Source organism: Saccostrea cucullata, unplaced genomic scaffold (assembly GCF_032062105.1).
Source record: "Saccostrea cucullata isolate Sc308-1 unplaced genomic scaffold, CSIRO_AGI_Scuc_v1 ctg1941, whole genome shotgun sequence".
In the NCBI taxonomy this organism is placed as follows: Eukaryota; Metazoa; Mollusca; class Bivalvia; order Ostreida; family Ostreidae; genus Saccostrea; species Saccostrea cuccullata.
This window is the reverse complement of record NW_026921497.1, coordinates 42932-61660: the sequence shown is the minus strand read 5'-3', so window position 1 is coordinate 61660 and position 18729 is coordinate 42932. Positions and strand designations below refer to the sequence as shown.

General features: G+C 33.2%; 1 protein-coding gene across 3 annotated transcripts in view; it reads right to left on the bottom strand.

Moving 5' to 3' along the window:
* Positions 1-18729, bottom strand: part of LOC134260144 (uncharacterized) — a 93673-nt gene that overhangs the window by 73761 nt on the left and 1183 nt on the right. The window contains exons 1-4 of one of the 3 annotated variants that reach the window (XM_062742730.1): positions 15925-15994; positions 12319-12577; positions 12104-12241; positions 11650-11963 (exon numbers count right to left, since the gene is read on the bottom strand). In XM_062742730.1, the coding sequence (XP_062598714.1) occupies positions 11809-11963; positions 12104-12241; positions 12319-12547 (522 nt within the window). In that variant the 5' untranslated portion in view covers positions 12548-12577; positions 15925-15994 and the 3' untranslated portion in view covers positions 11650-11808. Of the gene's footprint in view, positions 1-11649; positions 11964-12103; positions 12242-12318; positions 12578-15924; positions 15995-18729 lie in introns of those variants that run through there. The other 2 variants (XM_062742728.1, XM_062742729.1) reach the window with 2 other exon arrangements.

Here is an 18729-nt window from a genome sequence, read left to right as displayed (position 1 = left end):
AGCCATAAAATTATGATATTCGCTATTTCATTATTTTTTCCTTAATGCCTAAAATAAAAAAAATTTTGTTATGGGCAACTGGAGATTTCTCTGTTGAAGATGATATTCAAAATTTTCAAGGAGTAATTGTACAAAGTCACATTCCCATAGGATATGTTCAATTGTCTCTACTTCTCTTTAACAAAAATTACACTGCTTAGAATCTACCTTTCTGATTTTGAATAAAAAAGAATAAGTTGCCAATATTTTATTTAGAATTCTGTACTGAAACCACTGGAGTTTACAGTTCTTTTGTAATTTTAAATGGTAATTTATGAATTTTTTTGGATTCCTTGCTATCTAATTCAAGTAATTCAATCCACTTCTTAAAACCAGCTGTCATAGAAGAGTTTTTATTTAGAATTTCATAGAATTTTTTTTGATTTTTTGCTTTGTAACGTCAAAATGTAACGTCAAAAACATAGCGTCAAGAATTCTCAAAAGTACTATCCTTGTACAATTTAACAGTCTAGGTAAATTATTACTTATTAAAATTCCTTTTCTAGCACTTGAAAGTCATTTTTCTAACAATTGTTTTCGTTGTATAATTTCCTTTATCAATGTTTTAATTAAATTTAAGTTGTAAAAGAAATTAAAGAAAGAGGGCGTATAAGGCTTGGACAATCCCCCGCTCTGAGACAAAATATTTCTCAAAATTCAAAATTCACAGAAAAGTTATATTTTTCTAAAATCTTGTTCTCAGTACTGTGATCTTCAAAACATTTTATCATTTTATTTACTGAACGACTTATTATTTGATGATCTTAATATTTCAAAGTTGACAGTTATAAGCATATTTAGTGGAAAATTGGTTTACTAGAGCTATAAAATTCTCCATTCTTCGTTAACGCTTAAATGATGGAAACGTAAATGCGAAATCTATTTCATTCGTCCAAAAAATGGAATCTGAACCCATTCTATATGAAAATCGAAAATTTCTGAAAAAATGTACGCTTCAACAAACCCGTTCATTTAAATCACACTGATAGACGTCGATAATGCATATACTTCGTAGCGTAGTGGTTAAAGCAGTCGGTCTTGGATCAACCCTGCGCTATGGAGAGGGTTCGAATCATAAGTGAAGCTTTTTTCTTTTTTCCACATATCTTAAAAACATGAGTGAAAAATAAATTATTAATAAAATATGAAAACAATGAAATACAGAATTAGATGACTGTGTAACAGATGATATAAACAATATCATTTTGAAAAATATAACTTTTAGAATTGAGAAATGTCTTTTCTCAGAGTAGGGGATTTTCCTTGCCTTGTACGCCTCCATTCTTAATTTCTTTTACAACTTAGCTGTGCTTTTACAAGATCAGCAACTCCGAAGCGCTATGTCTTTCCATGACTTCCCAATTTTTTTTAAGTTTTTGATAAGATTTTGCCAGATAAACCGTTTCTTTACAGATTGTCCTCGTCCGATACAGGGTCTCTGTCACTCAAATACCGTCTGTACAATTTATAAACACATGCACGACTTAATTGTAACATTATTTTTTATTCCTTTAACATTTTTAGGAAAATGCATCGTTATCTGCTGCTCTGTAACGTTCAACAACGTCATCATTTTTGCCGCTTTCAATGAGGACTACCAACTTCATTCCCAATTTGATTTCTTTTCAACGAGTCAAAATATTAAGCCATAATTTGGAATATGAATCAATGTAACAATTCTTAATTTCAAAGTCTAGCTTAAGGATTTTTTTCCCGTTTTTGCTCCTTTTCAAAGAGAATATGACTACAGACATTTTCGCATTTATTTCTTGTGTTGTTTGTGAATTGCTAAATTTTGACCTGCTCCGCGGTCCGATTTTTGCAGTTTTAAATTCTGGATAGGTTTGAAATTAATCATGATATATTGAATATCTTAATACAAATCATTTGAATTGATTGTTTAAATATTTCTACCAAAATTGGTTAGCATATGACATTAAATAAGAAAGATATGACAGGAGTCTACGAATTTCGAACAACCCTCGTACTTCCTTTAAATGACGATGCGACATATTCTTATAGAAAAAAAAGTATCAGAAACAAGTGGTCATGGGCGGGGTTTCATATAAAATGATTTATAACTTTCAATCGCAAGCTCATCAAAGAAATAAAGATATCTTTATTTTATATATTTATATTTATTTATAAATATTTATATGCCACATACATGTATATGGCATATGTGGATATTTATGCCATCCACATATTAACTTTTTGTTAACTTAGTATATCGTGTCAAATCAAGACAACAATCTCATAAAGTATTGTTAACTTTCTTGTTCAAATATCGACTTTATTTCTTGTCCAGTCAAGATAAGATATCACATTTGTTGCGATAGATACATGTATCTTGACATGACGAGATAACTTAATTTGTATCTTGCATGCAATAGCTATCGCAAAAATACGATTGCATATCTTGGCTGGACAAGGTATAAAGTCGGCGTTTGTCGACAAACCAGAAAGTTATCATGACTTGACGGGATAATTACTAGTATCTTGATTCGACATGATATGCTATGATAACAAAAAGTTATGCGGATGGCATAAATATGCCACCATACTTTGTATATTTAAGCAGGCAGCTGTCTTGGAAATTTGACGATTAAATCTTTCCACGATGATGGCGACCCTTTCAAGAAATGCGATGTCATAAGTTATTATCGGCCGCAGTAGCGGCCGATCTATTTGTGCTTGTGTCAGAAAGTGCACATGGGGAAATGAGATAAGACAATTCTTCAATGATAACATGTATAAAATCATGAGTAAAATATTTTTAAAACTTGCTTTAAACTGAGTATTAGTTGTTATTATTATGTTTCAATTTCATTATCATTTCTCATTATATAATTGATAATTTATTGTTAAATAAAAAGAGTTTACAATAGCTACTCCCCAGCCAGGCAGCCTGGAAGTGTTTTAAGATATGAAAAGAAATCGTCATGATTTTCCGGATAATAATGACATGGTAAAAGTGCATGGTAAATAAAAATTAAAAAGTTTTTGAACCTGTCCAGTAAAAATTGTTTTGAATATGCTACAGCTGCGAATGACACAAAGATATTTTTAGCTCTACTGGTCAGAGACCAGAAGAGCTTATGCGATAGTAAGGTGTCCGTCGTCCGTCCGTCTTTCTGTCTGTCTGTAAACAATTTTTCAAAATACTACTCTCAAAGTTTTAGTCTGATTTCAATATTATTTGGCACACAAGTAGACTACACCAAGATACATAAAATAGTGCATCAGTTTTTGATTTCGATAAACGGTGTTGCCATGGTGACTAAAAATAGAATTTTCTGTGAAATTCCTTTGAAATTCCTTTAAAACGCTACTCCTTCTACAGTTTTTTGTCTGATTTCAATATTATTTGGCACACATGTAGACTACACAAAGATACATAAAATAGTGCATCGGTTTTTGATTTCGATGAACGGTGTTGCCATGGTAACTAAAAATAGAATTTTCTGTGAAATTCCTTTAAAACGCTACTCCATCTATAGTTTTGGTCTGATTTCAATATCATTTACCAAACAAGTAGACTACACTAAGATACATAAAATAGTGCATCGGTTTTTGATTTCGATGAACGGTGTTGCCATGGTAACTAAAAATAGAATTTCGGTGAAATTCCTTTAAAACGCTACTCCTTCTACAGTTTTGTTCTGATTTCAGTATTACTTGGCACACAAGTAGACTGCACCAAGATACATAAAATAGTGCATCGGTTTTTGATTTTGATGACTAGTGTGCCATGGTTACTAAAAATAGAATTTTCTGTAAAGTTCCTTTAAAACGCTACTCCTTCTACAGTTTTTGTCTGATTTCAATATTACTTGGCACACAAGTAGACTACACTCAGTTACATAAAAGAGTGCATTGGTTTTTGATTTCGATAAACGGTGTTGCCATGGTTACTTATAATTGAATATCTGTGAAATTCCTTTAAAAGCTACTCCTCCTACAGTTTTGGTCTGATGGCAATGGCTTCTTTTCTCATCCTTTGTTATAAGTACAAACCAGTAGAGCTACAGTCTCGACAGAGACTTCTGGTTTTCTATATTTTGCACCACGCTTTGCAGCATACATGTAACCTCTGCAGAAATCATTAAACATTATCACGTGACAAAGATCCATGGTATCAGCTATCAGTATGTGGTTCATATTGACTGAAAATAAATGATCATTTATCATTGAATTTATTACATCGATGTATACATTTGATGAGTAAATGCATTAAAATTTCTATTTAATTTTTGAAAATTTTTAATTCATTTTGCCTTGATTTTGAAGACAGCCTGAAATAAAAATGATCACCATTTCAACTTTGAATATCTTGTGATTCCCTTGCATAGATGCTTTTAAATGTGAAAGTAGTTTTGAAATGCTAAATTTTGTTTGCGGTCGACTTAATGCTTTACATCAATTTTACTTGACGTGTACATCTGTCTTTTCAGCGCCGAAAAAGGGATGCGCATGAAATTTAAACTAAGCAATTAAAGATAGAAAAGATGAAAAAGAGAGAAAGAAAAATATGAATAATTTTTAAGCCTGAATTGCATTTTTCGAAGAACCCAACCTAGCTGCATGAGTAGCTGCCCCAATACAAAAAGCATAACCTTTGTAAATTTTTTATTCAAACCCATGAATGTAATACTTGCACCTAAATGTTTTGAAACCAATGACTGTGAAACCGGAGTGCCATCAATTAATTGAAAAAGGGGTCCCCTTTGAATGTTTAAATTGGCACATATACTCAAAAAGGGCAAACACAGGACAGAGATCTTTTTCAGACTGGGCCTCTAGGTAGATGGTAACTGACTGACCAGATTGCTAGTTTTTGTGTGTGACATAAAATTAAACTTACAATTTTCAATTTTCCTTTCCCAGTTTCAAAATGTATGTTTGACCTTAAAAACACTTGATTCATAGATTGCAGTGTCCTGACAAATAATTCTCCCAATCTAATGCTCTTAAAAGAATTCGGTTATTCCAAGTAGAGCTTGTAAGACGTATAGCTTCTATAACTTTTGTAGGAATTTCCCTCCGAATTTCCCCCGTTATTTGGAGTCTTGAGGCTGTTCTTTGGCATGATTTTTGACACCCTTTTTAACAATTTCTGAACCAAAAAAAAAAATCTTAGATGGGTCTGGCAAATTCAAAATTTTTTGAAAAATTAAATGGCCGAAACATGTGATGCCAATGTGCTTGGTGAATAATGTTCGAGTCTGTCAGCGAGTACATTAGATTTTTTTGAAGCATGGTTAGCTCTAAAGTGAATATTGCACTGTATTGCCACTAGTACAAGCCGACATAATAATTTCATGAGGTTATGTTCACCAGATGACTGTTTATTTATGACCTCTACTACTGCCTTATTGTCAAATAAGAAGTCTTTTTTTGTTTTTGTTTTGAAGCTTGTGCCCACATAATTCTAAATGCAATAGCAATTGGAAAAAGTTCTTTGATGCATATTTGACATTGTATAAGGGCATCAGGCCATCTATCCGCAAACCATTTTGAACCCAAAACTACAGCAAAACTGTGTGACCCTGCGGCATCAGTTTGCAAATTTAGATATTCTGAGGACATCAATTCTTTATTCAGGAAGACAGATTTTCCATGAAAATGATTTATGGTATATGACCAGGAAATATGACCAGGTAGCTAAGTCAGCTCTCGCTTTCCCTCTATCTTAGCATATCGTTTAAAATCATCGAAACAACAAGTGAGATTGATTAAACGCCTTAAAAAGGCTCTACCAGGTGTACTACTAGCTACCCCACATGTGAAGTAAAGAAGACTTATGTGCTGACTGTAATTCTTTCAATGAGACCTTTTTGCACTTTTAAAAATTTTTTCATATGGATGTCTGTATTCCATTATCCCAGTATCTACTTCTATCCAATAGATAATTATTTTAGGTGTAGGTGTCTGTGTTTATTGCATCTTAAAAGGAGCCCCAATTTGCCTACATGAGAATAAAATACTGGCTAGAACATACCTACACTTTGATGAATTTGGTGGGCTCACAAAAAAAAAAATCGTCGAGGATATGAGAGACCCCTGCTGCCTTAAAAATATTTCCATTGTCCACTGTAGTGCATAACTTAATGTTTCAAAATTTGACAACTGCTTGCTCACATTGGTTACCATATATCATAATATTAAAAATAAATTTTCCCAATGAAAACCTAATAGATGGTGATCTAGAGGGTGAATTGGAACTATTTTATAGGCCTCTTTGATGTCAGACTTTGCTCTTAAAATATACTGACCAAATTTTTTAACCAAACTTCCAACATTAACAATCCAATCACAGTGTACAGCAGAGAGCTCTTTTGGATGTTGGCATTCACAGACTGGTCTTTTGGAAAAAAGAGGTCATGAATTATTCCGAAATTATTTGAATTACCTTTTGACACTAAGTTTAGGGCCGCAGTAGGGGTGATACAACAAAGTGATCTAATGGGGGTGCAGGTAATGGTCCATCAATTCCCTTTTGCAGACCTGTTTCTATGTGATCATTGATAATATTTTGGTGCTCCCTTGCTGATTTATGATTACTCAACATATTGGATATGATGGGGTCTGCAACACAACCCAGGCGAAAATCCTATTTAAAACTCTGCACTAATTAAGTTGAAAGAGATCTATCATAATGAACTAGAAATTCACTTAATTTATTTGGGTTGACTGGTGTTGGAAGTCGAAGACCCCCCAAGATACGATCCTCTCGCTGCTGCAGCAGCACACGCAAATCTAAATACTGATCTTCCCAGATTTTTTGTTTTATGCGTTGTGCTACTGTTGCACCGAGCGGAATCCCATCAATGTGCTATTTTTGGGGTTGCTGGCTCACCTGAACTTAATAACTGATTGAGTATTTCTGATATGTTGCTTGTAGCATCTTAAGAGGGTTCCGCCACTACCTTGTTACTTTAGAATTTTGTCTGCTTGTTTTCATTATCAATCTGCACGGATGGATGCTCCACCAGTTTTGACACTTCACTCTGATTTTTTAGACTCTTTTCTCTTCTCCAGGTTTCGTCTGTGGCTGGCCGTCTCTTGGGCATGATTGAAGCTGAAAGAATTCTATCTAGAATATAATTTATGACTATATATTTTAAGCGAACTACTTCATGTATTTTCTGCTGTTATGATGAAAGGTATCACCAACATTTTAGGTAATGACCTTTCATAATTGCATACTTTGATAATAAAATGATGAAGATTTCAACAACAGTGGCTTCATAACTGTTCTATTTTACTGATAAATCAAGTCTTTATAAAAGAAAAAAACCATGCCTTGCTTTTGATCTTGTATTGAATAGATAACAGTTCAGTTATACCTTGAGACAGCCACATGACTTACCCAGTACTCACTGAGAACCAACTTTGATACAGAAACATGGAAAACTTTGACATCATGTATACTGCTAGTTCACATTGCGAACCAATAACTTTGAGACAGTAACATGGAAAACTTTGACATCATGTATACTGCTAGTTCACATAGCGAACTAATAACTTTGATACAGCAACATGGAAAACTTTGACATCATGTATGCTGCTAGTTTACATTGCGAACCAATAACTTTGAAACAGTAACATGGAAAACTTTGACATCATGTATACTGCTAGTTCACATTGCAAACCAATAACTTTGAGACAGTAACATGGAAAACTTTGACATCATGTATGCTGCTAGTTCACATTGTGAACCAATAACTTTGAGACAGTAACATGGAAAACTTTGACGTCATGTATACTGCTAGTTCACATTGCAAACCAATAACTTTGAGACAGTAACATGGAAAACTTTGACATCATGTATACTGCTAGTTCACATTGCAAACCAATAACTTTGATGCAGCAACATGGAAAACTTTGACATCATGTATACTGCTAGTTCACATTGCGAACCAATAACTTTAATACAGCAATTAACATGGAAAATTTTGACATATGTATACTGTAGGTTTACCCTGCGAACAATAACTTTGAGACATTAGCATGGAAAATTTTGACATTATGTTCTGCAGGTTTTCATGAAGTTATATATATATCTTAAAGAAAGATATAATAATACTTGAATGTTTAGAACAGACATCTTTCTAAATATCTTACTAGATATTTGACTCTTGTCCTATACATATGCATCTATTCATTTCCATGATTTATGCTCATATATCATGTATATCATTATATCAAACTTCAAATTAATTTATACTGGCCTTAGCCTCCTGCAAGTGTTGACCACCGCATCTTTGATTGACCATTGACCATAGGTACTGGATGGGTACTGCATGCATTTTTGTACGTAGGTGAACTCCCTCAGGTACTGTAGGTTAGTCCCAAAACCCCGGTGTTTCCAAAATGGCACATACAGTGTATGGTAAGGATTCAGACCCAGAGTTTCTAAGCTGATTAATCTCAATAACAACATTGTTGCATCCCGGTGGTAAGTTGTGAGGGTCCCGTCGGAGAAGTTGCATAAAATTACATGTTTCACACTCGTACCATGAATCAGGAAGTTCCTAAAAGAAATATACCTTACAATCTTTGTGGGGGATCGAAGGAAAGTTCGTTACCTCCGATTTGAAAAAGGCTAATGTCAGGGGCTGTGGAGAAAGTACATAGTGTTCACGATGTCGCCAAACCCTTAACGTTTAACCCACCTTGGCCACGGATCAACAATGAGAATCTATTTATAATTTAGGTCAAAACAAAGATTTTTTTTTCACATATTGTCTTTCATATACTTGTCCATCCTTCTAATGTACGAATGGCCGATTAGCACAACCCTCGTCATGTCTGCCATTTTGAAACACCCCGCATGTACCCAGGCTCCGATGGAGTCGAAAAACAGTCACAAAGCGAATCCGAAATATCACCACTTACATACTGTGCATAAAGTCGTATGCACTGCTAATCCACTGATTATTAAGCATTGATCAAGATGAATAATCCGAAATCGTTATGTTTTTCTACAAAAAATGGTGTGTACAAACACTTGCAGCATCCACCAGCGATAACAATCACGTGATATTCCGACGTTAGCTCACGACTAATCAACGCAAAGCCCCAAAACCTGAGACTATGCATTACATAACGTCCTAGCTCTGAAACCTGATATATACATGAAATATACTACAATCACTACATTCTAACCACAGAAAATGGTAAATTACATATGTATGCATAAAACATATTATTGTCAATAATATTACATTATAGGATAATCCTATGTTTGTCTGTTCTTCTTGAAATCAAATTTAATACATAAATAGTTCTCCAGATTTTTTTAATGTCATTTTTCCTTAAAAATTTGAAAAGACCAGGCTCTAAATATCATAATCGTATAATATTTTGAATATTTATATTTATAATTAATTATATCTACTTATTAGCTTTTTTTTCAAAACAGACACTGAAAGAAAACTCAAGTTCCTCCAGAATGAGTCTTCCTATAACATTTTCTTATCTTTTCCCCATAAGAATTTGGATTTAAAGACATAAGCCACAGTAGTTCAGAAAACATTAAATTCATTTATTTGATAAATGAAGATGCTTATAATTTCATAAGTAAAGTTTGCTAGAGTAATGTTTAAAATAACAGAAAATTGGGAAAAACATTTTCAAAGGTTGAATCGGCAAAAAAAAAAAATTTATATTTATTTCAAAATATTATTTAACTTTCACACAATCTTTTTGTCCGTCACAAGTTTTTAAACACTCCACTTAAGCAAAGATTTTATTAATTTCCCCAACAGATAAAAAAAAAAAGTTTTCACTACTGTATATAGTTACAAATACAAGGTGTGAACTAAGGAACAAACAAGGAAATGTGCCAGTTGATTTACAAGAATTTAATTTATTTGTTTTAATGTATGCAGATGATATGGTTATTTTTTTAGAATCAATAGATGAGCTTCAAAGAATGCCAAATACACTATATGATTATTCTAGGAAATGGAACCTGTCTGTTAATATATCGAAAACAAAAATTGTTATTTTTAGAAACGGAGGTAAAATACGTAAGGAAGAAAAATGGCATTTAAATGGTGAATCAATTGAAATTGTTGACCAATTTACATATCTCGGTGTACTTTTGAATTATAATGGAAAGTTTAATATTTCCATTTCTAATTTTTTTCTCTGTGATAACTGTTTGAAAGTTGGGGGAATTTATTTCTTGATAATTCTGCCGGAATATAAATTAGGCAGGTCGATAGGTCAGCAGCTAAGGAGGCCTAATACGCATGCAAATCTCGTGCGCATCTGTCTCTGTGTCTGACGCTAAGGAGGCCAAATATGCATGTGAATCTCGTGCGGCTGCCTTTGTGTTTGACGTCAGTGTGCGAGGACTATTGAAATTGGCATGAAAGTCCTCGTGTGATTTTAATCTATTAGTCTACATTTTTAATGTCTAAGTCTACAATTTTATTTCACAATGCAATGGACATATAAGGAATCACTGTCTAGTTTTGAGAGTATGCCAGGGACATCAACAATAGTGGGAAACATGGGATAATTTTAGCATTATCCCATGTTTCCCACTATGTTGATGCCCTGGCATACTCTCAAAACTAGACAGTGATTCCTTAAAAAAGTGCACTTGGACTTTATTAAATATGTTTTAGGTGTTAGAAGGAGCACAAATACTGCCATGATTTATGTTGAAACTGGTAGACTGCCTATGAAAATTGTTCGCATTTTTCGCATTTTTAAATTTTGTTTCAAGCTGTTAAAAACTGACAATTGTAGTTTGAAAATGTGTTATGAATATTTGTTCAATGAATGTGAATATTCCGGCAGACACTCTGATAATTGGGTTGTAAATATCAAACAAAAACTTTATGAGCATGGACTCGGATTTATCTGGCTTGAAGAAGACAAAGAAATGATTTATAAACAATTTCCTGTAATCAAACAAAGAATAACAGATAATTTCATACAAAATCTTGTGACAGAAATTAATTGTTCAACAAAATGTATTTTTACAGACACATTGTAGATTATTTAACCTTGCAATATTATTTAAGAAAGTCAATACCTAATCTTTATAAAAAACAAATAAGTAGAATAAGAATGTCTTCCCATAACCTTGCAATTGAAACTGGCAGGCATAGAAATATTGTGAAGGAATTAAGATTTTGTGAATCTTGTAAAAATATCATAGAAGATGAATTTCATTTCGTTTTAATTTGTCGCCTATACAAGGACTTGAGAAGTAAATATATTAAAAGTTATTACTGGAAAAAAACCATCCACATTCAAACTAGTCCAATTATTAAGTGTACAAAACTTTTCTGAGCTCTGAAATTAAGGTAATTGCATTTAGCTTTTAAGTTAAGAGATGAAAAAATGTGATTCATTCATTCATTTTGTCCAATCATTATGTCAGTATATTTATTAACATTTATTATGTGATTCAAAGTTTTAATATCTAATGTATAGACGCGCCATACCAAGTGACTTCTTTATATAAACTAGGCGCTGTTTTTTCATGTATTGATACCATACCAATCTGTTTTTTCTCAATTATATTTGTAATAAAATTGTGATACGTATGTATTAAGCAAAAAAGAATAATAAGAATAAGAACTAAATGAACAGACAATAAAACAGAATCACAGTTACTGTAACACTTCAGAATAAAGGAAAAGAACTGTTCCGGATGACAGACTTTCTTCTGTTTTTTAGGTAAATAATTTCAAATAACTGTTTTTAAATAGACTTTTTGTCCTTTTTTCATTGTATTTTGCACTATTTTGAGGCTTCAATAATAATGAAAAACCCAGCAGGTATTGCAAGGATCATCGCAATGATGCAAAAAGCAAATGCAAAATGAAAGTGAACATCTGCAACGGTGTTAGTATACTTGGCAGCGTAAACAGCAATAGATATCAAAATGCAAACCGCTGAAAGAAATTAAAGAAATTTATTAGAATTAGAAGAAAACAATATAGATTCCCTCTCTGGGTTTAGTTTCAATTGTTTGTTTTCTCTAAATATATGTTTCTTCTACAACATTTAAACATTTGTAAATACAATAATTTACCTCCTGCAAATGTTAACCCAGCAGACAAATAAAACAGCAAGGCCTTGTCCATACAACGTTTAACTGCCAGTGCAACAACAGCAATCAGAAGGGAGATCAATCCTAGGCAAGCAAAAGCTTGTACTGCCTTAAACCAATCTAAAAAAACACAGAGCAAAATGCAACCAATGCCATTATCATATACCATATCAGTGCACTTAAATTATTTTTTTTACCTGGTGCAATACTAATGTCAGTACATGTGGTGACATCCTGACCAGCACCACTAACGGTATTGCAACTTTGCCACAATCCTGCATTCACCTGAAGGCTTGCTGGACCTCGACTTTCTTTACTATAAATCCAGTAAGGTGAAGCAAATCCTATGATATGAAGAACAAATGCGAGTGTTTGAAGAACAGATCCGATGATGCAGAATTTAGAGACGTCCCCACAAAATGCCATTTTGGATAACGATCACTGGAAACTTTCAGTCTAAAAATATGATTATGCAGTTTAAATACTTACTACTGGTAAAACTGTAGTTACTTAGATGACATGTATTTATTTGGTAAATGCACATAAATACATGTACATGTACATGTTTAGCAAATCCAATAATTCTATTAACATTTAAATTACCAATAAACAATGACCTCCTTGACGTTTAAAACTTAGAAATTGAAAAGAAAGATGAGAATTTCTGCTTTTATTTACAACATGAATGTAAATTTTACGACCAATTTCTGAAACGAAGCACGCTTTTGGAAAACAAATTGATGAATCGAAGACCTGAGGAATCTCATTAAAAATTAACATCCAAAATTCTTAAGTGGAAACAGTTACCTAGTCAGTAAATCCAATTTAAAAGTTTTTTTTTAGAACCGATCAATGTTTGATACATTTACCTTTTTTTCATCATAAATAGATTTATATAGAAAAAAAACTTTGATTTTAAGTTTATTTTACCAGTTATTATAGTAGCTAAAATGTCAGTTTTTTAAATAAATTCAATTGGTTTTTAAAATAATTTTGGTAGGAAAACAAAAGTCTAATAATTCCTTTTTTACTCTGTAACAGTTGTTTTCTTGTCTCATATGTTAGGTTAATGATTGAATAGTCAACACTGTATCTAAACTTCTTTAAGAGATCTCTTTAAGAGATCTTTGTTCTTCAAAGTTTTTTTTATTTCAATATTTCGGAGTTAATTTAATACAGCCCCACCCTAACACCAGAACCCCTGACCCGGGGCCATGAATTTCACAGTTTTGGAAGAGACTCATATGACTCATTATAAACTAGCTAGAAAATTGCGTAATTATTGAAAGACATGCAATCAACAAAGGTCTAGAACTAAATACTATTCAATGCATTGTTAAATACAATTAAGCTGTTTCAGTTTTTTTTTTTTAAATTCACAGGGCCAAAAAAGCCAAAAGTGAACCTTGTTTTTAATATGTTTTAAATTTTAAAACCGTTTAATCAATAATTTTTGTTTTTTAACATTTTTAAGACCTTTGAGAGTTTCAGTATAATATTTAAGACCTTTTTTTTTTTAGAGTTTCAGATTATCATAACTTAAAAAAAACAGTATTACGACGTCATATTACATAACATGTATAATGACAAAATATTACTAGTATATAATATTAAAATATCATCAGGAAATGTGCAATAATACTATATAATGTTTAAATATCAGTTTATAATGTCATATCGTTTTAAACCACGGAGTCCAATCTAAGGCCGTGTCACACTGTCACGATTCATGCTACGATTACCCACCACGAATTAATAAAAGTTGAAAATCGCTGTTCATCGCCAGGTTTGTCTTGCGATTTTTCTACAGTTTGTTGAATATTTAGCAGTCAGAACGGTGTGTCAGCGGTGTCTGTGCGACAAAGTGCGAGGTTTATACGATTTAAGTACGAATTATGCCGACAGCATTACGAACTGGTTACGATATTTCTAAGATTTGGAAGGATTAAATGCGGTTACATACGATACTCGTACGAAAGACTACGATATGCCACGTTACATACACGATATTCCTACGACTAATGGCGATATCGTACGAATATACATATGATGGAATGTATATCTAGAGTAAAGGGAGATTAGTCTGAAATCATTCAACATCATAGTTATGCTATTGATCATGGTTAAAAGTACAGTGGGGAGCTTTTGATTAGTTTCTGTTACACATGTATTTTCAATTTATTTCACTTGTCTAAGTTTCTTTCCTTTTATTTTAGGCAGTATTTTGATTTCGACAGTGTTAACATCAGACACCGTCTGTCTACATCGTATTAACTCGTAGTTCAGTCGCATAGTTTTCGTGCAGCACTTGCCATCAATCGTCCTTTTTCGTATCATATTCGCGGGAAAGTCGTACTATGTTCTTATCAATTCGAAGAACACTCGCAGTATCTCGTAAGACAATCGCAGTAACTCGGGAGACACTCGCAAAAACTCGAAGGACACTCAAAGTAACTCGTAAGACTCTCGTAGTGTCGCGAGTACTACGAAGTTCCGCGAATGTCGCACGAACTTAATAATCGGTATTTGCGTCCGTCTGTACGTTTGTCCGTCCGTCCGGACAGGATCCGTCTGTCTGTCCGTCCGTCCGTCTGTTACGCTTTGGGGTACCCATCTCTTATACGCAACTCCTCTCATACCACTGAAGGAAATTTAATGAAACTTTCACAGAATCTTTATTACATATTGCCATTGTGCACTTCCTATTTTACTTTTTGATCTGGCATATATTTTGAATTTTCCAGAGCAAAACATGGACACTGCCATTACATGTATATTCATATGGGAGGCGGGGGGTATCATTTAGTGAGCTCATTGCTCACAATACCTCTAGTTTTATTGCAATTGAATATATATGAAGTGAATAAATTGCTATTGGATTATAAATATTTTACTAAAAAGGTTTTTTTCTAGTCTTAAAGATCAAAATTAAAAACATCTATGCAAGACACTAAATGAAATCTTTGCATTGATTACCTTGATTATCATTATGTTTTATCACCCTCTCTGCTAATTTATGCCCTTTTTAAAAAAAATACAGCGACTTAAAACATGACTATTGTTTTTAATTCTCCCTCTCTCTCTTTCTCTCTCTCTCTCTCTCTCTCTCATTGTAAAACATTCACAATTAAAATAAGATCAATTTTCAAACACATGTAAATGATATTGTATACATGTGTGACCTTAAAATATATGTTGTTCTTTATTACTTTATTACTTTATGCTTTTAAGATCCAATGCCTATGGAATTATTTTCTTTATGCCATTGATATAATTTGGAAAGTATGAACTACATAGGCGTCGAAACCGGGAGAGATAGGGGGGGCTTAGCCCTCCCGCTTTTTTTTTTTGCAAATATATATATTTAAATATGCACTTAAAATTTGGGTTTTACTTTTTTAGCTGGTTTAGCTACCCACCCCCCCCCCCCCCTCCTTTCAATTAGCCCCCCTTTCAATTTGCTTTCGACGCCTATGAACTTAATATTATACAATTATTGCTGTTTTTTGAGGTAAATACAATGATCTAGCCATCTGAGGAGTACAATATTCACCGAGCCCTAAGGGCGAGGTGAATATTGTACATTGAAAATGGCTTTAGTAAATCATTGTATTGACCAAAAAACAGCAATTGTTTTATTATATGATTCACTGATAAAATTATAAAGCCTATTACTTGTTTGCATTTAAGTAAGTCCTAGCCAAATACAAAAGAGAAGCAGAATTAAAATGTAAATTGATACATAGGTACATTCCTTTGAAAAATCTTGTTAATATGCTGTATTAAAACTATTGATACTGTACTTGTATGACACAGACACGTAATCCTTCTGGAAAGAACAAAGAAAATTTTGACCAGAAGTTGGTTTGTAATCCCTCCTTTATCTAATTCTTTAAATAGGGGGTGAAGTTTACTTAAACAATGATAACATTGCAATTGGTGCAAAGAAACACTTGAATTACATCTGGAAATTCACAAGGTACTATAGTTATTGTGCAAGTTTACATTACCTATAAGTCGGTCCGCCTATAAGTCGGTTGTATTTTTTGACGTTATTTTGGTGGAATTTGCTATTGACCCGCTTATTAGTCGGTACAATTTTTTTGCCAAATCGGGTAACAATTTCCATTAAATTCATTGATGTTTTAATCTAGTTTCAATTGGTATTTTTCGTACTGACACTTATATTTAATCTTGAATTATTAAACAAACTAGAGATACTGTGAGCAATGAGCTCACTAAATGATGCCCCCGCCCCATATGACTATTATGGCAAAGTCCATGTTTTGTTTTGGCCGGGAAACCCAAAATATGTGTCAGATCAAAAAATAAAAAAGGGGTTGCACAATGGCAATATGTAATAAAGATTCTGTGAAAGTTTCATTAAATTTCACTCGTTGGTATAAGAGGAGTTGCGGATAAGAAATGGGTATCCCAAAGCGTAACAGACAGAAGGACGGACGGACGTACAGACGGATGGACATACTGATTACAGTATACCCTCCCACTTTGCAAGCGGGGGTATAAAAAGTAATGCTCACTTAAGATACAAATAAAATTATAAAAAATTGTTAATACTTGCGCTTTATTTGTAAAATTTCAGAATATATATCCATACATTTTCTTCGATAATCGTCGGAAATTCAAATAAACTAGATGTACTGTGAGCAATGAGCTCACTAAATGATACCCCCTGCCTCCAATATGGATATATTGATATATAACTGATGACAAAGAGCAAGTTTTGCTCTGGCCGGGAAACCCAAAATATGTGTCGGATCAAAAAGTAAAATAGGAATTGCACAATGGCGATATATAACTAGAGGTACTGTGAGCAATTAGCTCACTAAATGATACCCCCCGCCTCCCATGTCCATGTGTTGATATATATTGTTTTACGGTAATGTGTAAAGAAGAATAACTCGTCCTATCTGTATCAAATGTTATCCAGAAGCTTCTATATGTGACGTCATAGGTAAACATATAATTGCAATTTCCATGTTTTGCTATGGGAAACCCAAAATACGTGTCGAATAAAAAAGTAAACTAGGAAGTGCGCAATGGCAATATGTAATAAAGATTCTGTGAAAGTTTAATTCAATTTCAGTCACTAGTATAAGAGGAGTTGCGGATAAGAGATAAAGCGTAACAGACGGACGGACGGACGAACAGACGGAAATCCTGTTTACTATATATACCCTGCCACTTTTTAAGCGGGGGGTATAAATACTACATTTCAGCCTCTTGAAAAATACTAATCTCTTTATGACTCGCCTATAAGTCGACCAATGTATAACTCCCAAAAAACCGACTTGTAGGCGAGTATATACTAGTACGCAAGTTTAAAGAGAGTTTGCTGGTTCATCCTTACTCATCGAATTAATTATTTTTATTTCGGATTTAATGTTTAAACGTCTATAAAACATTCAGGATTCCGTATTTAGAGCTAAATCTTTACAACAGGTCTGAGAAGGTCTCAAAAGGACTATTTTCTAATTAAAGAAAAAAAGAAGTGTTACGTTGTTCAGTAGATATTGGATCAGTTGACCTTTTTTAATTTTTATTTCTGAAAAAATAATGCGTAGTGCTTCGAAAAAGGTCCTCCCTTATTTTATGCTCCCATTACATTCTTACGACTATATCCTACTCCACATCGAGGCATCATCTTCAAAGATACGAATTCTGGCGGAAGTTTGACCACTTTATTTCAACATTTTGCCTTTTGTTTGAATTTACGATTACCGGGTAGAAATGCAAAGAAATGCTGTGGTCATTAGGTTCCAATACGTCACAGTCATTAGGCATGTGGCGTTTGTTACCTGTCGAGAGTGGATTATTACTCTTCCTTGGCAACTGACACCAGAAACACAGGAATTTCCAGGGGTCCGTGTTTTCCCCTTGTTGTATTACTGGGTTTTTTGTGATTTATTACTGTCATCTTCACCTGCTACATTCGTGTTTTTATCAACGAAAAGATAACGAACAGTGATGGATATAAATAAAAATCTACCATTAATATACAAACTGATAACAGGCCATAAAACATGAAATTTCAAAACTGGTATCATGTGTTATGGAGAGGATAGTGGGTATCCCCTGTTAATCGATCACATTCGCAATGAATCGTATGTATTGATCAGGCAGACAAAACATCACGTTGTCAAACAGAGACCTGCTCATTTTGTATGAAACAAGTCAGCTACATTTTTACTTAATATTTTTACTAATATAAACTTTAATTGAGACTTTTTAAAACCTTGCAATATCAATTATCTAAGTGGCTGGCCTTGGTTTTAAAAAAAATTCGTAGAAAATGTTCTTAAAAATTGAATAAGGTTGGAAACATATAAGCAAAATATTATTTATAATGAAACATTACTGCATAAATCTGGAAAATTGTCAATGTAATATCTGAAATAATCTTTTTTCCTCATACAATTTAGAAGCTTAATAGAAGCTTTTTGCTCACTTATATGTTAATATAAACTAGAGGTACTGTGAGCAATGAGCTCACTAAATGATACCCTGCGCCATCCATGTGTGGTAATAATGGCAAAGTCCATGTTTTGCTGTGGCCGGAAAACCCAAAATATGTGTCGGATCAAAAT